The sequence below is a fragment of the Tetrahymena thermophila genome, assembly GCF_000189635.1.
Source record: "Tetrahymena thermophila SB210 genomic scaffold scf_8254459, whole genome shotgun sequence".
In the NCBI taxonomy this organism is placed as follows: domain Eukaryota; phylum Ciliophora; class Oligohymenophorea; order Hymenostomatida; family Tetrahymenidae; genus Tetrahymena; species Tetrahymena thermophila.
Window position 1 is genome coordinate 238,950 of NW_002476236.1, and position 16,950 is coordinate 255,899.

General features: G+C 21.6%; 6 protein-coding genes across 6 annotated transcripts; 4 read left to right on the forward strand and 2 right to left on the reverse strand. All coding sequences in view use genetic code 6, as the record gives it.

Annotated features, from left to right (window-relative positions):
* Positions 1-954: 954 nt before the first annotated feature.
* TTHERM_00530127 (transmembrane protein, putative) lies at positions 955-2,307 on the forward strand (the record flags this gene model as incomplete). Its single annotated transcript, XM_001470607.2, has 2 exons — positions 955-1,691; positions 1,746-2,307. The coding sequence occupies 2 exons, from the start codon at positions 955-957 to the stop codon at positions 2,305-2,307; spliced, it is 1,299 nt and encodes a 432-aa protein (XP_001470657.2).
* Positions 2,308-3,686: 1,379 nt separating this feature from the next.
* Positions 3,687-6,157, forward strand: TTHERM_00530128 (transmembrane protein, putative; the record flags this gene model as incomplete). Its single annotated transcript, XM_001470608.2, has 3 exons — positions 3,687-5,485; positions 5,544-5,797; positions 5,850-6,157. The coding sequence occupies 3 exons, from the start codon at positions 3,687-3,689 to the stop codon at positions 6,155-6,157; spliced, it is 2,361 nt and encodes a 786-aa protein (XP_001470658.2).
* A 1,166-nt stretch (positions 6,158-7,323) lies between these two features.
* Positions 7,324-7,865, forward strand: TTHERM_00530129 (COPI associated protein; the record flags this gene model as incomplete). Its single annotated transcript, XM_001470609.1, has 2 exons — positions 7,324-7,776; positions 7,842-7,865. 2 exons carry the CDS (start codon positions 7,324-7,326, stop codon positions 7,863-7,865), a joined length of 477 nt encoding a protein of 158 aa, XP_001470659.1.
* Positions 7,866-8,333: 468 nt separating this feature from the next.
* Positions 8,334-10,573, forward strand: TTHERM_00530130 (U3 small nucleolar RNA-associated protein, putative; the record flags this gene model as incomplete). The annotated part of the gene is made up of 11 exons (XM_001032724.1): positions 8,334-8,371; positions 8,430-8,487; positions 8,592-8,684; positions 8,768-8,858; positions 8,954-8,994; positions 9,051-9,167; positions 9,226-9,393; positions 9,453-9,784; positions 9,846-10,224; positions 10,281-10,374; positions 10,437-10,573. 11 exons carry the CDS (start codon positions 8,334-8,336, stop codon positions 10,571-10,573), a joined length of 1,548 nt encoding a protein of 515 aa, XP_001032724.1.
* A 600-nt stretch (positions 10,574-11,173) lies between these two features.
* On the reverse strand, positions 11,174-13,586 carry TTHERM_00530140 (NAD-dependent glycerol-3-phosphate dehydrogenase carboxy-terminus family protein; the record flags this gene model as incomplete). Its single annotated transcript, XM_001032725.2, has 6 exons — positions 13,211-13,586; positions 13,080-13,151; positions 12,582-13,027; positions 11,975-12,487; positions 11,601-11,924; positions 11,174-11,545 (listed from the first exon to the last, which is right to left on the reverse strand). The coding sequence occupies exons 1-6, from the start codon at positions 13,497-13,499 to the stop codon at positions 11,174-11,176; spliced, it is 2,016 nt and encodes a 671-aa protein (XP_001032725.2). The 5' UTR covers positions 13,500-13,586.
* An 844-nt stretch (positions 13,587-14,430) lies between these two features.
* TTHERM_000530149 (glycerol-3-phosphate dehydrogenase [NAD(P)+] protein) lies at positions 14,431-15,884 on the reverse strand (the record flags this gene model as incomplete). Its single annotated transcript, XM_012799555.1, has 2 exons — positions 14,431-14,789; positions 15,197-15,884. The coding sequence occupies 2 exons, from the start codon at positions 15,882-15,884 to the stop codon at positions 14,431-14,433; spliced, it is 1,047 nt and encodes a 348-aa protein (XP_012655009.1).
* Positions 15,885-16,950: the final 1,066 nt, after the last annotated feature.

Below are 16,950 nucleotides of genomic sequence, written 5' to 3' on the forward strand. Positions count from 1 at the left end.
AGTGCACATTTGATGTGAAAAATTAAATGTTTTGTATTAATAATTGTTATTTGAGTTTTTAATACATTAATTTGATGGATGAAATATTATATTTTTAAAAATTTTTAGACTTCTTTCAAAAAATAAGAAAGAAAAAAAGTCAATTGATTTAAAAGCTTTAAATTATTTATTAAAATTATTCTGGATAAATAAGAGCTACAAAATTAATTATTATTCAGTTAGGTATACAATGGTAAATATTGTATTTGTTGAAAAGAAAATTTAAAATTTGGTGTAAGTAATTGGAATTATAGATTTAAATAAATTGGATGGATGGTTTATTATCATTTTTTTAAATTCTTAGACTAAATTCAAAAAATAAACAAGAGAAATAACCAATTGATTTTTTAGTAAACTTAAATTATTTATTAAAATTACCTGGGTAAAAACAAGCAATAAAATTAATTATTACTTAGTTATCAATACAATTAGTAAATATAATATGTTAAAGAGAAAATGTTAATTTTATTTTGAGTTTTATAAATTATCGATTAATAATGTATTGGTCCTAATAATTATTAATATATAATTGAATTGTTTCTTTTAAAATTTATTAATGGCTTCATTTTTTTTTCAATATAAGTCTTTATCTTCACAAATATAGAATAATTATAGAGATTCAAATAGTATTTGATAAAAAAAAATAATATGTTTTATTATTAGTTATTAATATATTACCTCTCAACCTTGTCCCTCATTGTATAACACAGCAAAAGGTTTGGAGATTATACGGTAAATCTATTCTTAGTAAATTTTTATACTTTATTGATGTTTTTTTTTTTTAAAAAGTGCAGCTATTTATGAAAGGTAATTTAACCACCGTTTTATGAAGAATCCTTATTTTAAATTAGAGTTTAATTTTCTACTAAATAATAATAATTAATAAAATAAAAACTTTAATTAAAACTTCAAAATATGAAACTTTGGAAAAAAATTGACATCTTTTCTGAGTAATTTTTCTTTAATATAGAAGACAAAGACAGGAAAAAGAAAGCTACATTACTTGGTTTAGGGCTTTCTACACTTGTGTTCATAGTAACTCTAGGATACTTTCTCTATTTACTTATTTTGTTTTTTACCAACTAAATACAACCTATCTTTAGATAATAAAGTTTTATCTAAAATGATCTTATATAGCCTGATTTAAATAATGAATTAGTTGCATTCAAAATTGAATCTGGTGATTTTGTTTATCAACCCAACAAAACTTACTTAATTTACATGGCTTATTTTTTCTAGTAAGAAAAAAATAGAACTTTTTTCCCTTTAAATGTAATAGATTGTTAAAGCGAAGAGCTTTAAGGATATAAGTGCTTGGATTTTTCTTAAATATCTAACTATAAATTTTCTTTAAACACATTATAAGAATTATATTCATAAATATAAATCTTTACATACGGTTGTTTAGATGTGGATAAGATTAAAACTTTCGTTCCTGATGATTGTGCAAGTGAAGATGAAATCGATGCTCTTGTAAATGGTGTCAATGTAGGATTAAGGTATAAACTTTATACTGCTTAATATAATACAACATCTTAGTAAATGCAATCAGATTACAGAAATATTTTAGTTTACACATTTGCGAGCTAAGCTATAATAACTTTTGTGAATATGTAAACATAAACAACAAATGTAAAATAAGGATTAATTTGGTAATCAAATTCCTAATATTCTTCTCCATTGTAATATCAGTAAATTAATTAAAGCATGAATAGAAAAGCAGCTCTTATTGATGGATAAGGTCCTATTAACTCTTTATATTTGTAAATAGATGAAATAGTTAATTTAATACAAATTTAATACTCAACATTACCTTAAATTCTAGCTATTGTTAATGGAGTTTTTTCACTTTCAATGTTAATAGGGTATGTAGGTAGAAAGTTTTCTTAAAAGAAAATAAATGATGAATTTCTTTTGCTATTTTTGAAGAATATTTTTTCTGGCTAATATTTCACAATACTTCAATCAAGCAAACTTCTCTAATCCGAATAGAAAGAAATTAATTTTGTGACAACATATTTAGAAAATAGTAGCAACTTATTTGAAAATAAATAAATATTATATGATACAAAAGAAAGTGATTTAATAAATGAAAATAATAATAATAATAATTCTAATAACAAAAATAAATAGGAGAATACTAATCAGTAGTAATTTGAAGAATAAACAAATGATTAGGAAATTTCTTTACCTAACTTTAGAGTGAAATTAAAAAGATCTTTAGAATATTCTTAAATAAATGCTTAAGAGCTAAATCATTAGGATTGAAATAAAAATAAAAAACAAAGATAATATTCTAAAAGAAATTAATTTAGGATTAAAGAATAAGAAAAGGTTAGCGATCAATAATAATATAAAGATGAATAATAAATAACAAATGATTAATAAAATATTTTAAGCCCAACATAACTCGAAACACAATAAAGTAGCCCAAAAAATGCTTTACTTAATAAAAAAAATTTAAGTTAGATTCTATTTTCAAATAATTTTCCTTAATCTCCAAATTAAAAAAGAATCAACCGAAAAAAATTTATCAACGCTCAGTAAGTAAATGAGTAAGACACTTAAACTTAAGCTTTCAGAAGAAATTAATCTTTCCTAAATATTATTAACTTGAAAGATAAGATAGATAAATTAAATGCTCTTCAAAGTGAAGAAATTTCAAATCTTGTGATGCAAAATATTTTAAAACTAAAGTAATATAACTAATTTTGAATATTATTGTATTTATGAAATTATTAAAACTTTAATAAAAAACATAGGAAAGACTAAAAGATATCAAAAGAAATTTTATTAGAATTTAACAGTAAAAGGAAGGAGATGGTTTATGACTAAATCATAAATGATCTTAATATTTTTTAGCTCTACAAAGATATTTTATTTTTGAAAAAAGCCATAATGGTTTTGCTTAGTCAAGAACAATTAGCTACATTAAAACTATTAGGTTGCTCACCAAGTTTTTTGGATTTAAAAAGTGAACTAACTAACTTAGATCTACTAAAAATACAGCAATTAAGTAAATTACAATAATAGTATTAATATACTTAATCTTTTAATTAATAAATAAAAGGGAAAGAAAACAAAATAAATTTTTTAGATGAATAGTTTTTGATTTATTAATCTGAATAACTTCAAAAACAATAGTTAGAGTAATTTTTAATAAGGGTAAATAATGAGTTAAACATAAATGAAATAGATAAAAGACTAATATCCTCTTTATATTGATTAAGAGTTTGGTTGAAAATAATTTAATTTATAGTGTGAATTTATGAGTTCTTTTAGAAAGTTTTTTTTATTTATAAATTGGGAGTAGTTTTAACTAACTTATTCTCAGCTTACTTAATTATTTGAGTAGGAAATGATTTACACCCCTATATTTTGCTATTTTTTGTGTGTAAAAATTTATTAATAAATTGAGGAATTATGGTATTGTATGACTAACTAATCAAATAACCTTTTTTTATAAATGTATGGTCAATTTTATTTCCCTTTTTCTAAATTAACTCTTTATTTTAATGTGATCTATGTATTTAATTAAAATTCTTAACAACTTATAATACAAAAAATTTTAATCTATTTAAATCAAAAACAATTATTTAACAATTTTTAATAATTATTCCTTTTTTTAAATCAATATTAATTAGCTGATGAAAATTTGGAAAAACTTTGATATATTTTCCTAGCAATTCTTCTTTAACATTGAAGATTAAAATTTGTAAAAGAAGTCAACTTTTTTGGGTTTTTGCTTATCAGTAATTGTATTTATAATAATTTTAGCATACTTTTCTTATTTGCTAGTCCAGTTTTCAAATAACTAAATACAACCCTTCTTTAGATAATAAAGCTTTATTGATAATAGATTAATTGAGACGCCATTAAATAACAATTTAGTAGCTTTTAAAATGGACTCTGGAGATTTTGTTTATTAGCCAAACAAAACATATTTAGTAGTAATGGCATATTTTTATTAATAAAAATAAAATACAACCTTTATACCTTTAGATGTAATAGATTGTACAAGCTAAGATCTCTAAGGTTATAAGTGTTTGGATTTTTCTAATGTTTCTAACTATACATTTGCTTTAAATACTTAAGAGAATTTATATTCTTAAATATAAATCTTCATTTATGGCTGTAGAGATATTGATAAGGTGAAAACTACCATTCCTGATGATTGCGCTACTTAAGATGAAATAAATACTCTTGTAAATGGTGTCAATGTAGGATTAAGGTATAAACTTTATACTGCTTAATATAATACAACATCTTAATAAATGTAATCGGATTACAGGAATATTTTAGTTTACACATTTGCAAGCTAAGCAATAGTAACTTTTTTGAATATGCAAACATAAACAACAAATGTAAAATAAGGATTAATTTGGTAATAAAATTCTTATTATTCTTCTCCATTGTAATATGGATAAATTAATTAAAGCATGGATAGAATATCAGCTCTGAATGATGGATAAGGTCCTTTTAACTCTTTTGTATTACAAATGGATGAAATAGTTTATTAAATACAGATTTAATATATAACACTGCCTTAAATTTTGGCTTTTGTTAATGGCGTTTTTTCTCTGTTAATGATTATAGGATATGTTGGAAGAAAATACTCCTAAAAATAAATAAATGAGCATTTTGTTATGCTGTTTTTAGAGAATATATTTCCAGCTTAATATTTTAAAATGTTCAAAGCAAATGATCAACACTTATGCAATTAAAATACAATTACTTAGTATTAAGAAAATAAGAGAAATACGTTAGAAAAAAAATAAAATAAGTTTGATGTATAAGAAAATACCGTTTAAAATTAAAACGAAAGTGATAATACTATTTATCTAAGTAAATAAGAAAATACGTTTGTTAATTGCATTTATTCTATCGAAAATGAGTAAAATGATTAAGTTAATCATTTACCAAACTTCGAAGTGAAGCTAAAAGGGTCTTTGCAGTTTTCTTAAAGCAACTAGATTAAGTTTAATCCTTTTGATATAAGTAATTTATAAACAAAGCCGTCATCATTATAAAATAAATCCAAAAAGTATGACTAAGAAAATATACTAAAATTAAATGATGAATCATAATTAAAAGATGAATAACTTTTTTTTCAATTTTAAGAATCAAATAATTAATCTCAAAATTAAAGTTTTATCTAATAACAGTCATTTTAAAAAACATGTCTTTAAAATTTTTAACATTTAAATGATACAAATTAAAGCTGTCTTTAAAAAAATAGCTTTAATGTCTCTCCCATATTAAAAGATTTTGATTATAAAAATTAGTTAAAAACTAAGTCTTCTGCTGAAAACTGTCAAAAAAAAACCTAGACAAGAAGTCCAACTTAAAACTAAAGCTTATATTTGATAGGCAAAGCTGATAAATAAAAAGTCATTTAAATCGATAATATTTCAAAGGAAAATTTGGAGAAAATAACCAAGCATGAGTATGTCATTTATTATACTACTAAAAAATAAATCCTTTTTTATTAATAATATATATAGCTTATGCTCAAAAAGATAAGAAGTAGAACCTTTAGAGCTTAACACTTAGCAAAAAAACATCATTCATGCTCAAATAGCAAATGATCTGAATATTTTTTCACTTTATAAAGACATTATATTTTTAAAAAAAGCTATGATGATATTGTTTAACCATGAACAATTAGCTGCTATAAAAACTTTAGGTTGTTCATCCAATTATTTAAGCTTGATAAGAAATAACATTGATTTAGATCTACAAAAAATAAATTAATTGAGTAAATTTATTAGTATGTAATTATTTTTTTACAATTATTTAATAAAAGAAAGGGAATAAAAGATAAATTTTTTAGATGAGTAGTTCTTAATATATTAATCCCAAAAACTATAGCAATAGTAAACAGAGTAGCTGTTAATAAGATTCTAATAAAAAACCAATATTAGTGAAATAGATGAAAGAATAGTATCTTCTTTACCTTGAAAACATTTTTAATTTTTAATAATTTAATAATTTGATAAAATCTATACATATTTATCCTGCTATATTAACTTTCTATTTCAATTAAGCAAGTTATTATTTTTGTTTGATAAAATTAAAATAAAATTAATTATTTTTGGTAAAAGAGGCTCTTTTATGAATTTTATAATTTGGATATTATTGCTTTAAATATAAAACATTTTATGAAATAATGTTTCTGCTGTTATTGATTATAAAAAACATTATTTTTGCCTTTTTATGAATTTTATAATAAATTTATTAGTTATTATTCTAAGATTTTAGTTATCAAATTTTACTTGGTAATATGATGAAATTTAAAAATATTCTAATATGGTAGTAATAGAAACAGGTTTATATTATAATTTTTGATTATATTAATTTTATTTTTATTAAATGTGGAATTGCACTTAAGGTTAATAATTAATCAATTTAATATATTATCTTTCTTTAATAATTATTGTATTCAAATCACCATTTTATTATGGCATTTTAAAGTAATTAAAAAATTTTTGAAACCTTTTTTTTCTTTTTAAAATTGAAGTTTAAGTTAATTTTTTTTAGAAAGGATATTAATTATTTGAAGGGCTTAAATTTAAAAGCTTTTTATTAAAAAATATTCTAAATTGAGATTAAAAACTTAAAAATAACCAACAAATCTTTACCTATTAAATGTGTCTTAATAATAAATTATTTTTACATTTATTTTTTCTTTTGCATTTGATTAATAATTAATATTTTTGTAAAATTTTAAATAAAGATTACAACATTTTAAATGATTAAAACTTTTTTTGTAAAAAGGCTTAAAAAATTTATTTTATTTTAACTTTTATATCTGTAATATTGAATAATGGTAATATTTTCCTTAATTAAATAAAAAAATAAATACCAATTTAATTTAATTTATCACATATGATTTAAAATATCATTTAGACACTTTGGTTTTGAAGTTTTTATTAGAGAAAATCCCTTACATAATCTTAGTAATGTAAAAGAAGTAAGTTTTTACTAAAAATATAAAATGTGTGTGCTATTGATAAAGTTATTCAAAATTTCAAATTTTTAAAGATATTTTTTGTGATTATAATTAAGTAATCAATTTGATTGCTGATTAGATAGATCATCAGGTAGGTCTATGACATAAACAAATTTTAATGATTTAAAGTTTTGGAATGGATATTTATCTATCTTTTTATCTCTTAAAAATCATCAAAAAATTGATTATACTTTTTTAATATAAATTAGTAATTTATAATTGATTAAGAAAATTAAAGGTAAAATAAATAACTTTAGAGTAATTAAATAAATATGGGAGGAGATTAGAGAGGTTCTGGCTTGAAACAAACTTTAAAAATTTTTAACATAATAGTTTCAATAGTATTAATGGTATTTGGTGTATTTAGATACTTCAATCTTTCATTAAGTATCGATTAACCATGGCTTGTGTTTTAGCCTGCTTATATGATTCTTTTTGGAATTATATTGTTACTCTCAGAACTAAAAGTTAAATTTATTATTGACAACCTTAGGTTCTTATCTAATTACATAGGTAGAGGTATTTTCATTATTTACCTATCTACAATGGTTACTGGTAATTTAAGTGGAGGTGATCTTATGAAGTATGTATCTATTATTATTGCTATCTTCTTACTAGCTACAGGCATTCTTTATATTTTTATATAATGCTGCTGTAGGGATAAAGTTGAAGAAGATGAGAAGAAACTTCTTGATGATGAAGAAAGAGGTCGCTCTTCCTCTAAAGTAATTTGTACTCTTTTATATAATTTAAGGATTTAATTTTTAACAATATTTCAATAAATTTAAAGGATAGCTAATACCAAATTCGTTGATTAAATGAAGATAAACCTTTAAATACAAAGTACATAGAAGCAAATTACTAATTTACGATAAATAAGATATTCGAATATTGCCAAAAAATATTAATAAAAAAAATTAAAATTGATAAATTAATTTATTTTCTAATGTAAAAAAAATAATAAAATTCATATTAAATTTGTTTTTAAAATAAAAATATTTTAAATAATTTATTTTAATTAAAATTAAATCTAATTTCTAAATAAAAATGAATGAATAAATCTTTATTTATTTATGTAGAACATATCAAAAATATATAAGTAACATTTTAAGTAAGTAATATGAAGGAACATTAGATATATTAGTATAGCTTTAAAATTGATAATTCTTCTTAGTCAATTATTAGTGTTATCTATTAAAATTATTAAAAAAATTAATTAATTTTGTATCCAAGAGTAAAATTAGTGTGAAAAATAAAATAAATTATAATAAAAAATATAAATATGTCATCATCAAATTATAAGCCTTTACAAGTCAAAAAGTGATTAATTATTCATAAGCCATCATTAAATCAACTGAAATATATTTAAATTAATTAGGTTTGCTAAGAAAGCTATTAGTGATACTCCAGAAAACAAATACTGGAAGAAGTTTAAGGTGATATATCATTTCATATTCTTTACTACTAATTGATTGATATATGATTAATTATATAATTAGAATATCATATAAAAGCATCTAATTTATTTCTTTGAAAATAGGTTGAAAGTTCCAAGACTTATGTAAATGCCATTAATAAAGTATATTCAGGTGGAAATGATTCTGAGTTAATTGCCTTTACTGAAGGAAGAATTGTAAGATGTTATTTCTACAATAAAATTAATGTCTTGAAAATAGTGTACAGAATATTAATCTTCTACTTTATTAAAAAATTTAGGTTTATGTTTATAATTCAAAGAAGGAAGAGATTAAATAATAAATAGAAAGATTTTAAGATAAAGTTACTGGAATTTGCTTTAGAAAAGAAGGTATTTAATATTAGAATTATGCCTTTTGTTTAGTAGAAGAACATTTAGCAATTTTCATAAAAAAATAATTTCTAATACAAATTTTAATTTTAAAGGAAAAATGATGGCTACTGCTGAAGCAAATGGTAAAATTAAAGTAAACAGATTAATTTATATCGAATAAGATATTAAATTTTCTTTCAATTTATTTAGATATGGGAAGTCTCAAAGAAAACATTGCTTAGAGAATTCAATGCTCACAAGAAAGCAGTAAACGCTATGGACTTTATTGGTGGAGAGTCTTATATGTATTCAGGATCAGATGATTATGTAAAATATAAATATGAATTACATATGAAAATAATTAATTCATAATGACTAAAAAAAGCAAATTAAACTCTATGATATAGCATCAAATGAAGTAGTTAGAACATACGTGAATGCTCATAGTGATTATGTCAGAAGTATAGTTTCTGTTCCAAATAGTGATAGAAATGTTATATCTGGTGGTTATGATGGCTTTGCAAACCTATTTGATTTTAGAGATAAATCTAAGGTAATAAACTCTTTAAAATAATTTAATGTTTTCAAAATTAAATAATAAATATATTTCAGAAACCTATTCGTTAATTCAATCACGGAGTTTCTATAGAAGATACTACAATTATTCCTTCTGGTTTTTCTTTTGCAACTGTTGGTGGAACTTCAGTTAATATTTGGGATTTAAGAACAGGTAATGCTATCGAAACACTAAATCATAATTTAAAGACTATAACTTGTGCCAAATTTATAAGTAATGGTGATAGATTGATAACTTCTTCAATCGATTAAAGTATGAAAATATATAGAACAGATACTTACTAGATTACTCATCAATTTAAGTTCCCTTCTCCAGTTCTTAGTTTCGATATGACTTAAAACACAAAATGTTTTGCTGTTGGTATGGCGTATGAAATTAATAAAAACTTATTTATCTGTTTATTTAATAATATTTTTCATTTAAAACAGAGATGGTGTATTAGAGATAAGAAGCAATTAAAAAAAGTTAGGAGAATAAGTTGATTCTGATGAAGAAAAAGATGATAAGGAAGATTTAGGTTTATAAATTCCTGACTTTTTAAAATATAACGAAGCAGCATAAAGAAGAGTGCATAATTTTTAATATTTTAGCAGAGGTATGTATGATAAGCCTACCTAATATGATGTAAAGTATGAAGAAAAAAGAATTAAAAAAATAAGCAAGTACGATAAGCTTCTTAAAAAATTCCAATATAAAACCGCCATGATGCACGCTTTAGAAAATCGTTAAAATGACGTTGTTATTGGATTATATGAAGAATTAATTCAAAGGGGTGAAATAATAAATGCTTTTAAAAATTTAGATGATGTAAATAAATTCTTTAAAATAATAGTTTTTATCTTTAATCTATCTTAAATTAATAGTCTTAATTGAGTATAGTTTTTGAGTTTATAGCCAAAAAAATTGCAAACCCTAAATTTTAAGATGTCGCTATTCACATGTTGAACCTTATGTTTGGTAAATATATAAAAATACTTATTTTTTATTTTAGGCTCATATATATTTTTTATTAAATAAAGAACAATACACTTATGAAAGTGGTAAGTACTTGGAAAGCATGGTTGATATACTTGACGAAGAAATTTTGACATAAAAATTGTTACTATAATTAAACGGATAAATAGATACAATAGTTAACACTAGCATTGTGGAATGATGTTAAAAATAAAAATATTGATACTAGATTAAAATAAATAATAAACAATTCAATAAATAAAAATTTAATTAAAACAATACATTTATCTTTGTAAATCTACTAATTTTTTAATATTTATAAGTGTAAATATTTTATAAATTAATTCAAAAATAAAAAATGAATCTTAGCTTCTAATTAGTACAATTAAAGCTCAAAATAATATTTTAATTTGCTCATCAATTAAATTAATTAAATTAAAATTAATATTGAAACATGTAGATAAAATTTAAAAAGCTAAACATTTATCTTAATTAAAATTTTATTTGAAATAATATAAATAAAATTAAAAATAATACATTTTTAAATCAATATTTTAATTTTGTATATTAGTTAAACATAAAATTTACAAATTAAACTTAATATTTATATTTTTATTTAAATTTAAAAAGTAAATGCTAGTTAACTTAACAATTAAGATTTTATAACTTTTAATACTCAAAAACAAAAATATTTTTAAACTTATTAAATAAATCATAAAAAAAATATTTTATTGATTAAAAAAGGTTTATTCATAATTTTGAATCATATGCAATGAATAATTTGAAAAATATATGCACAGCTTCATAAATTTTTAATATATTTAATAATATCTTCTCCATCTTCATCACTTGAAGGATCATCATGCTATAAATTATGATTATCATAGTATTATTTTTACCCTTTTCTACTATAAATTTAGTGAGATTAGGTATTCCAAGTACTTTCATTTTATTATTAGTAATTTATGTTTAAAGAATTTTATTAGTATAAAGTTTGTTATAAAGATAAATCTTATTTATTTTCATCATCATCTTACTCATTTAATTTTTCAACTAAAGAGAAATTTATTTTTAATTTATAATTTCCAGGAAAATTATTATTTATCTTTCTTCTAACTAAATCTTGTAATTTTTATTTTCTCATTTTTTCAGTAAACACCTCATCTTAATTAAGCTTTTAGTTAAAATAATAATAAAGAAAAAATTGATTAAAATAATTTCTTATTTACTTGGTTTACTTTGCTTTAATATATTTTATTTAAACATTAATATCTTCTTTTATCATAACTCAACTTTTGGTCTTATTTCTTTATAGAAAAATGGCTATTAACAGGAGAAACGCTTTGAAATTTTGTAGAGTTTTATTATTAATTAATGCTTTATGGAGTAATAAGATAATTATTTGTAATAGTAGGATTCCTTAGATAATTTGAGTAACGCTATTTTGTGTATAAGCCTGATTATGGGGTAATTTATTTAAGTGTGAAATCATTATTAATCGAGTTTTAATCCAAAGACAAATTCTTTTTTACTGGTGGCTAAGTGAAAGATTCCTAAATAAAATATAAGTTAGTTAAATAGTGAGCTTTAATTAAAGCTTTACTTGAATGATTGATCTCGTATATGGATCTGCAATATAAAAATCTCTCTAGATCTTAATTTCAGATAATAAATTACTATTATGGAGCATAGCAGAAGATTCGTTTTATTGCTCTTCCATTTTATTAATAGATTTAGATTTAAAATCAAAATTCTAAGATTCTCTAGTAATGCTTGAATCTGAAATCATAACATTGTTAAGTAAAGTTTTAGGCTATTCAAATAATTAATTTGATTGCAAAGATAAATCTCTTTTTTAATGGTTTGATGTGTGCAACTATCTTACATTACTAGAAAGAGCATTATAGAAAGAATTAGAAGCAATAGATTTATTATGACTTGATGTTCTTTAATTTGTTGAAGCAGTTTAAGATCTATTAGAACCTATTCTATCACCAACCAAATTTAAACTTTTGATTTATTCATTTCTCTCCTGTTGCTTATCAACGATTTTTTATTTAAAATGGTATTATTAATTTAGATTATTAATATTGCTAAATGCTGTATTTGCTGTGTCCTTAAAATATTTTATCATTAAAAAAAATTAATATCAAAGAGTTTTTTTATTTAAGTAAAGTATTAAAGTAAGATAGAAGCAATTAAAGTATTACTGGCCTATAAGCATCTTTTTGTGGTATTTATAATTGGTTATTATTTATATTTATACTATTCCGTTAAAGAAATTGAGTGGATTTATTAAGATTTTGTTAAGCTAAACTAAAATATTAAGATTAAGAATTAACTGCATCTTTTTTTTGCCAAAATTCTTATTAAGTTTAAAGATATTCGTCTTGCATAATTTGTTTTAGAAATTCTTTTTCAACTAAAAATTTTTGATGATTTTCTTTTCTCTCCTACCATTTTTTAGATCTATCTCTACAGTTTTTGATTCTATGATCAAGAAAAATATTTCTTTATTTTTATTACTTTATTAACTTTTCATCTATTTATTTCTATACTCCTTACTAATATTACATCTATTTTTTCTTCATGTTTTCTAAATTCATTTTCGATTAAATAATCTTCACCATCTTTGCATCCATTTTACTGATATTATCTACAATTATAATGTATTTTATTTCCAAATATTTTATTTATTCCAAAATTACCAGTTACTCCATAGTTTATTTTTTTGTTGAGATCATCAGGATCTAAATTTTCATCTGCAATAACAGGAAATACTATTCAATAAATATAAATAAAGCTTGATAAATCTAAATTAAGGTCAAAGATATTTTACCACTGTTTTCTAAAATATTATTACTTATGCACATCATTTTACTTGGGGGTAAAAGGGAAGATTATAATTTTCTGTGCTTGTTCTTAGATAAATTATTATCTCCCCCAATCACTTTTACAGTTAAATTCTAACTATTTTATTCTTAAATTGTTTTTTATAGGTTACTTTCGTGGCTAATATCTTCATTTTACTTATCCGCCTTCTCTAAAATTGAAGAATAATTTTAAAGTCTTGCACTATCTATTTACAAAGTGCTTTATAAGTCTTAATTGTTATCTTAATAATTCATGTTAAAAAATAGTTTTTAGCTATTTTTATTAATTAGCTAAAAAAGGTAAATTAGAAAATAGTAAATACCAAAATAAACTAGAAGAATTTTATTACAAACAAAACCAATCCCTAAAATTAGAATTCTTTAAAAATATTTTTCAAAAGTGTGTAAAATAAACTTAATTTAAAATTAAATTTGATAAATAATTTTAAAAAATTAAAATATTTGTAATAAATTTTTAAGATTAAATTTCAATTTATACTTTACATTATGAATCATTTATTCTTAATAAAAATTATTTTGTGTTTAAATTAATTACTTTTAAAAATGAAAAAAAATTTCAAACGTATAAAATAAATTAAATTGATATTTTTAAAGCACGATAAATGAATAAATAAATATATAAAATTTCAAAAGTAAATTAAATAACTGAAGCTAAAACAAATAAACTCAATTTTTATGAATATATTTTATTTTAATAATTTTTTTGAAATTAAATTATGAGGGTTAATATTTATGAAATTTTTTTAATTAGTTAGTTTTTCTTAAATTTGCAAAGCAAAATAAATTAACTATTTAATCAATTATTTTGAATTCACCCCTAATTAAGCCATTAAAATGTTTAAATTAATTAACTAAAATTATCCCAAAAAAAATGAGTTCGTATTACTTAAAATTACAATCTGACAATTATTATTGGTCAATTAACACAATTAGTATGTAATTTAAAAATTTTAAAAGTCAAATATTATTTATTATTATTTTTTAAGTAATAAATATTAATATCTAATAATGTTTTTTACTTAATGATGTAACATGAAAATTTTTTTTTGAAATGATGATAAAAATAATTGAAGGTAGTAATATTACAAAATACATTTAATAAATGACTACTTTACAAATTTTAGTAAAAATAAATATCTTTTTTTAAAACCAATTATTTTCTCTTTCAAAAATGTTATTTCCATTCTTGTTTTGCATAATTTTATGGGAATTCAGTACCTAAGTTAACTGTCATTAATCTCTTGACAGCAGATTATAAAGAAATTTAACCATGTAATAAATCATAGATAGTAAATGTAATGGGCATATCTAAGTTATTCTTTTTAGCATATTTATAAACAACATCTAAAGTAGGAATACCTTCAACAACACCAGTGCTACTTTTAACAATATCTTCCAATGATTCACCCTTACCAAGTCTATAACCACAAGTTCTATTTCTAGATAAGCTACCAAAACTTGTTAACATCAAATCACCAATACCAGCAAGGCCGTAGAAAGTTTCATCTCTAGCTCCATAAGTTTCTTTTGATAACAATAAAATAATTTAAATTAGATGCTAATAAATATAAATTTATAAAACACATCTCTATCAAAAAATATAAAAAAATTATGTTTTTTATTAAATTTATAAATTTGCCTTTTTATTTGCTAAAAATTAAATATCTAACTGGTTTTTATCAAATACTATTAATAAAAAGTGATTAATTTGGACCAATAGCTAGATAACTTTCTATTTTATTTCTAGAGTATGTTTACTTAATTAAAAAACACTAAAATTTATTTTGATTTAATAAAAATTTTTATTTTTTGTTGGATTTGCATTAATTATATTAACTTTTGTGCTTTTAACCTAATCTTAATTTTTTTTGAATAAATTCTAATCTTTATTTATAACAAAATGAAGAAATTTAATAAATGCTATTTTTTACTTGCAAACTTTTGGATTTCAGCTGTACCTCTGACAATGAAAGCAGTGGTAGTATTAATACCAAAATCACTACCTTCAATAAAACCAGCACCAATAGCAAATACGTTTTTAAGAGCACCTGCTATTTCAACACCAATAACATCATCATTTGTATAGACTTTAAAGGCACCATGAGAAAGACTTTCTTAAACAACTTAGGCATTCTTAATGTCATTGGAAGCTACTACGACTAATGTAGGCATATTTTAGAGGATTTCCTTAGCAAAACTAGGTCCTGAAAGAACACAATACTTAAGCTTTCCCTCAAACATTTCATTGACTGCTTCAGAAATGAATTTTTCAGATTCAACAAGCATACCCTTTGAGCATGAAACAAAAGGTGTTTCTAAGTTAATGTGTTCCCTATTTTCTCTTAAGACAACCATTGTTTATTAAGTAGGAATACAAGATAAGATAAAGGCAGCATCTTGAACAACCTCTTTAAAGCTAGATGAAGCAGTGATATTTCCATTTAACTCAATATCTGAGAAGAATTTAGGATTACGTTTTTTATCATTGATGTGTTGAGCAACTTCAGGATCTCTAGCATACATCATAACCTTGTTGTAGGGATTAAAAGATGCTGCATGGGCAAGAGCAGTACCGAAAGCACCATTACCTAAGATAGCTACTTTAGTGAATCTTTTCATTTCTATTATTATAATTGTTTAAAGTAATATAAATAATAAATCCTAGGAAGGTAGAAGTAATTTATACTTATTTTATATGGATTATGAAGCTTGCTTAATCTATTTTTAATAGAAAATTATTTATGTTTTTATTTATAAAATATTGTTTATAAGATATTTCAGTTTAAGTCATTCAGAGTATTAAAATAAACTAGTTAGTTGTACAATATTAGTAATATAAAAATCATCACTAGATATATTATGCCCTAATATATAATTCAGATTAAAATTTCGTACTATTAATAATACATCACTTTATTTCGGTATTACATCAAATATATATTGTTTGTTGCAGTCTGTAAAATTCTGAGAAATTTAGAATCACTTGAAATAAAAATTTTTAATTGCATTCGAATGACGATAATTCTTAATATTTTTAGAGTTGAATGCAACACTATTTTATTTTGTATACTTTAATTTATTTAATTGAAAAAATAATATTCTAATCTTTATGTTTGGCTAAATTTATATTTGATTAACTTATTGATTACTGCAAATAGAAAAAATAAACGTAAGTTGAAAGAAGTTAGATGAATTATCTACCATTTTTGGCTTTAAGTTGAAAATATGAAATAAGAACTTAAGTATTTTGGAGTATTGTATATATAGTACTATTTTTATAATTATGTAGGTCTTTCAATAGCTACTTAATGCGCAATATTTTAATTAAAGTATCCTATTAGTCTTAATTACATATATAATGATTTGATGAATTTGTAAATTTAATTGCGTAAAAACTTCAATCTAAATTTCCTACACGTTCAACTTAATTTAATCTAATAAAGAGATATATTTGTGATGAAAATTACTAATTTACAATTGCAAATACTCATCAATTATCACAAAAATCAAGCCATATGATAAATTATTAATTAAGCTGTTATAGATAAATTTATAACTTTAAGTATACATATGATTTGTCATACTTTGTTTGCGTATATTTCCATCATCTAATTTTTTTTAAGTCATTAAAATTTCAATTACAGTCAGCCATTCAAATTTCAATTACGGTCAATTTATTTGATGC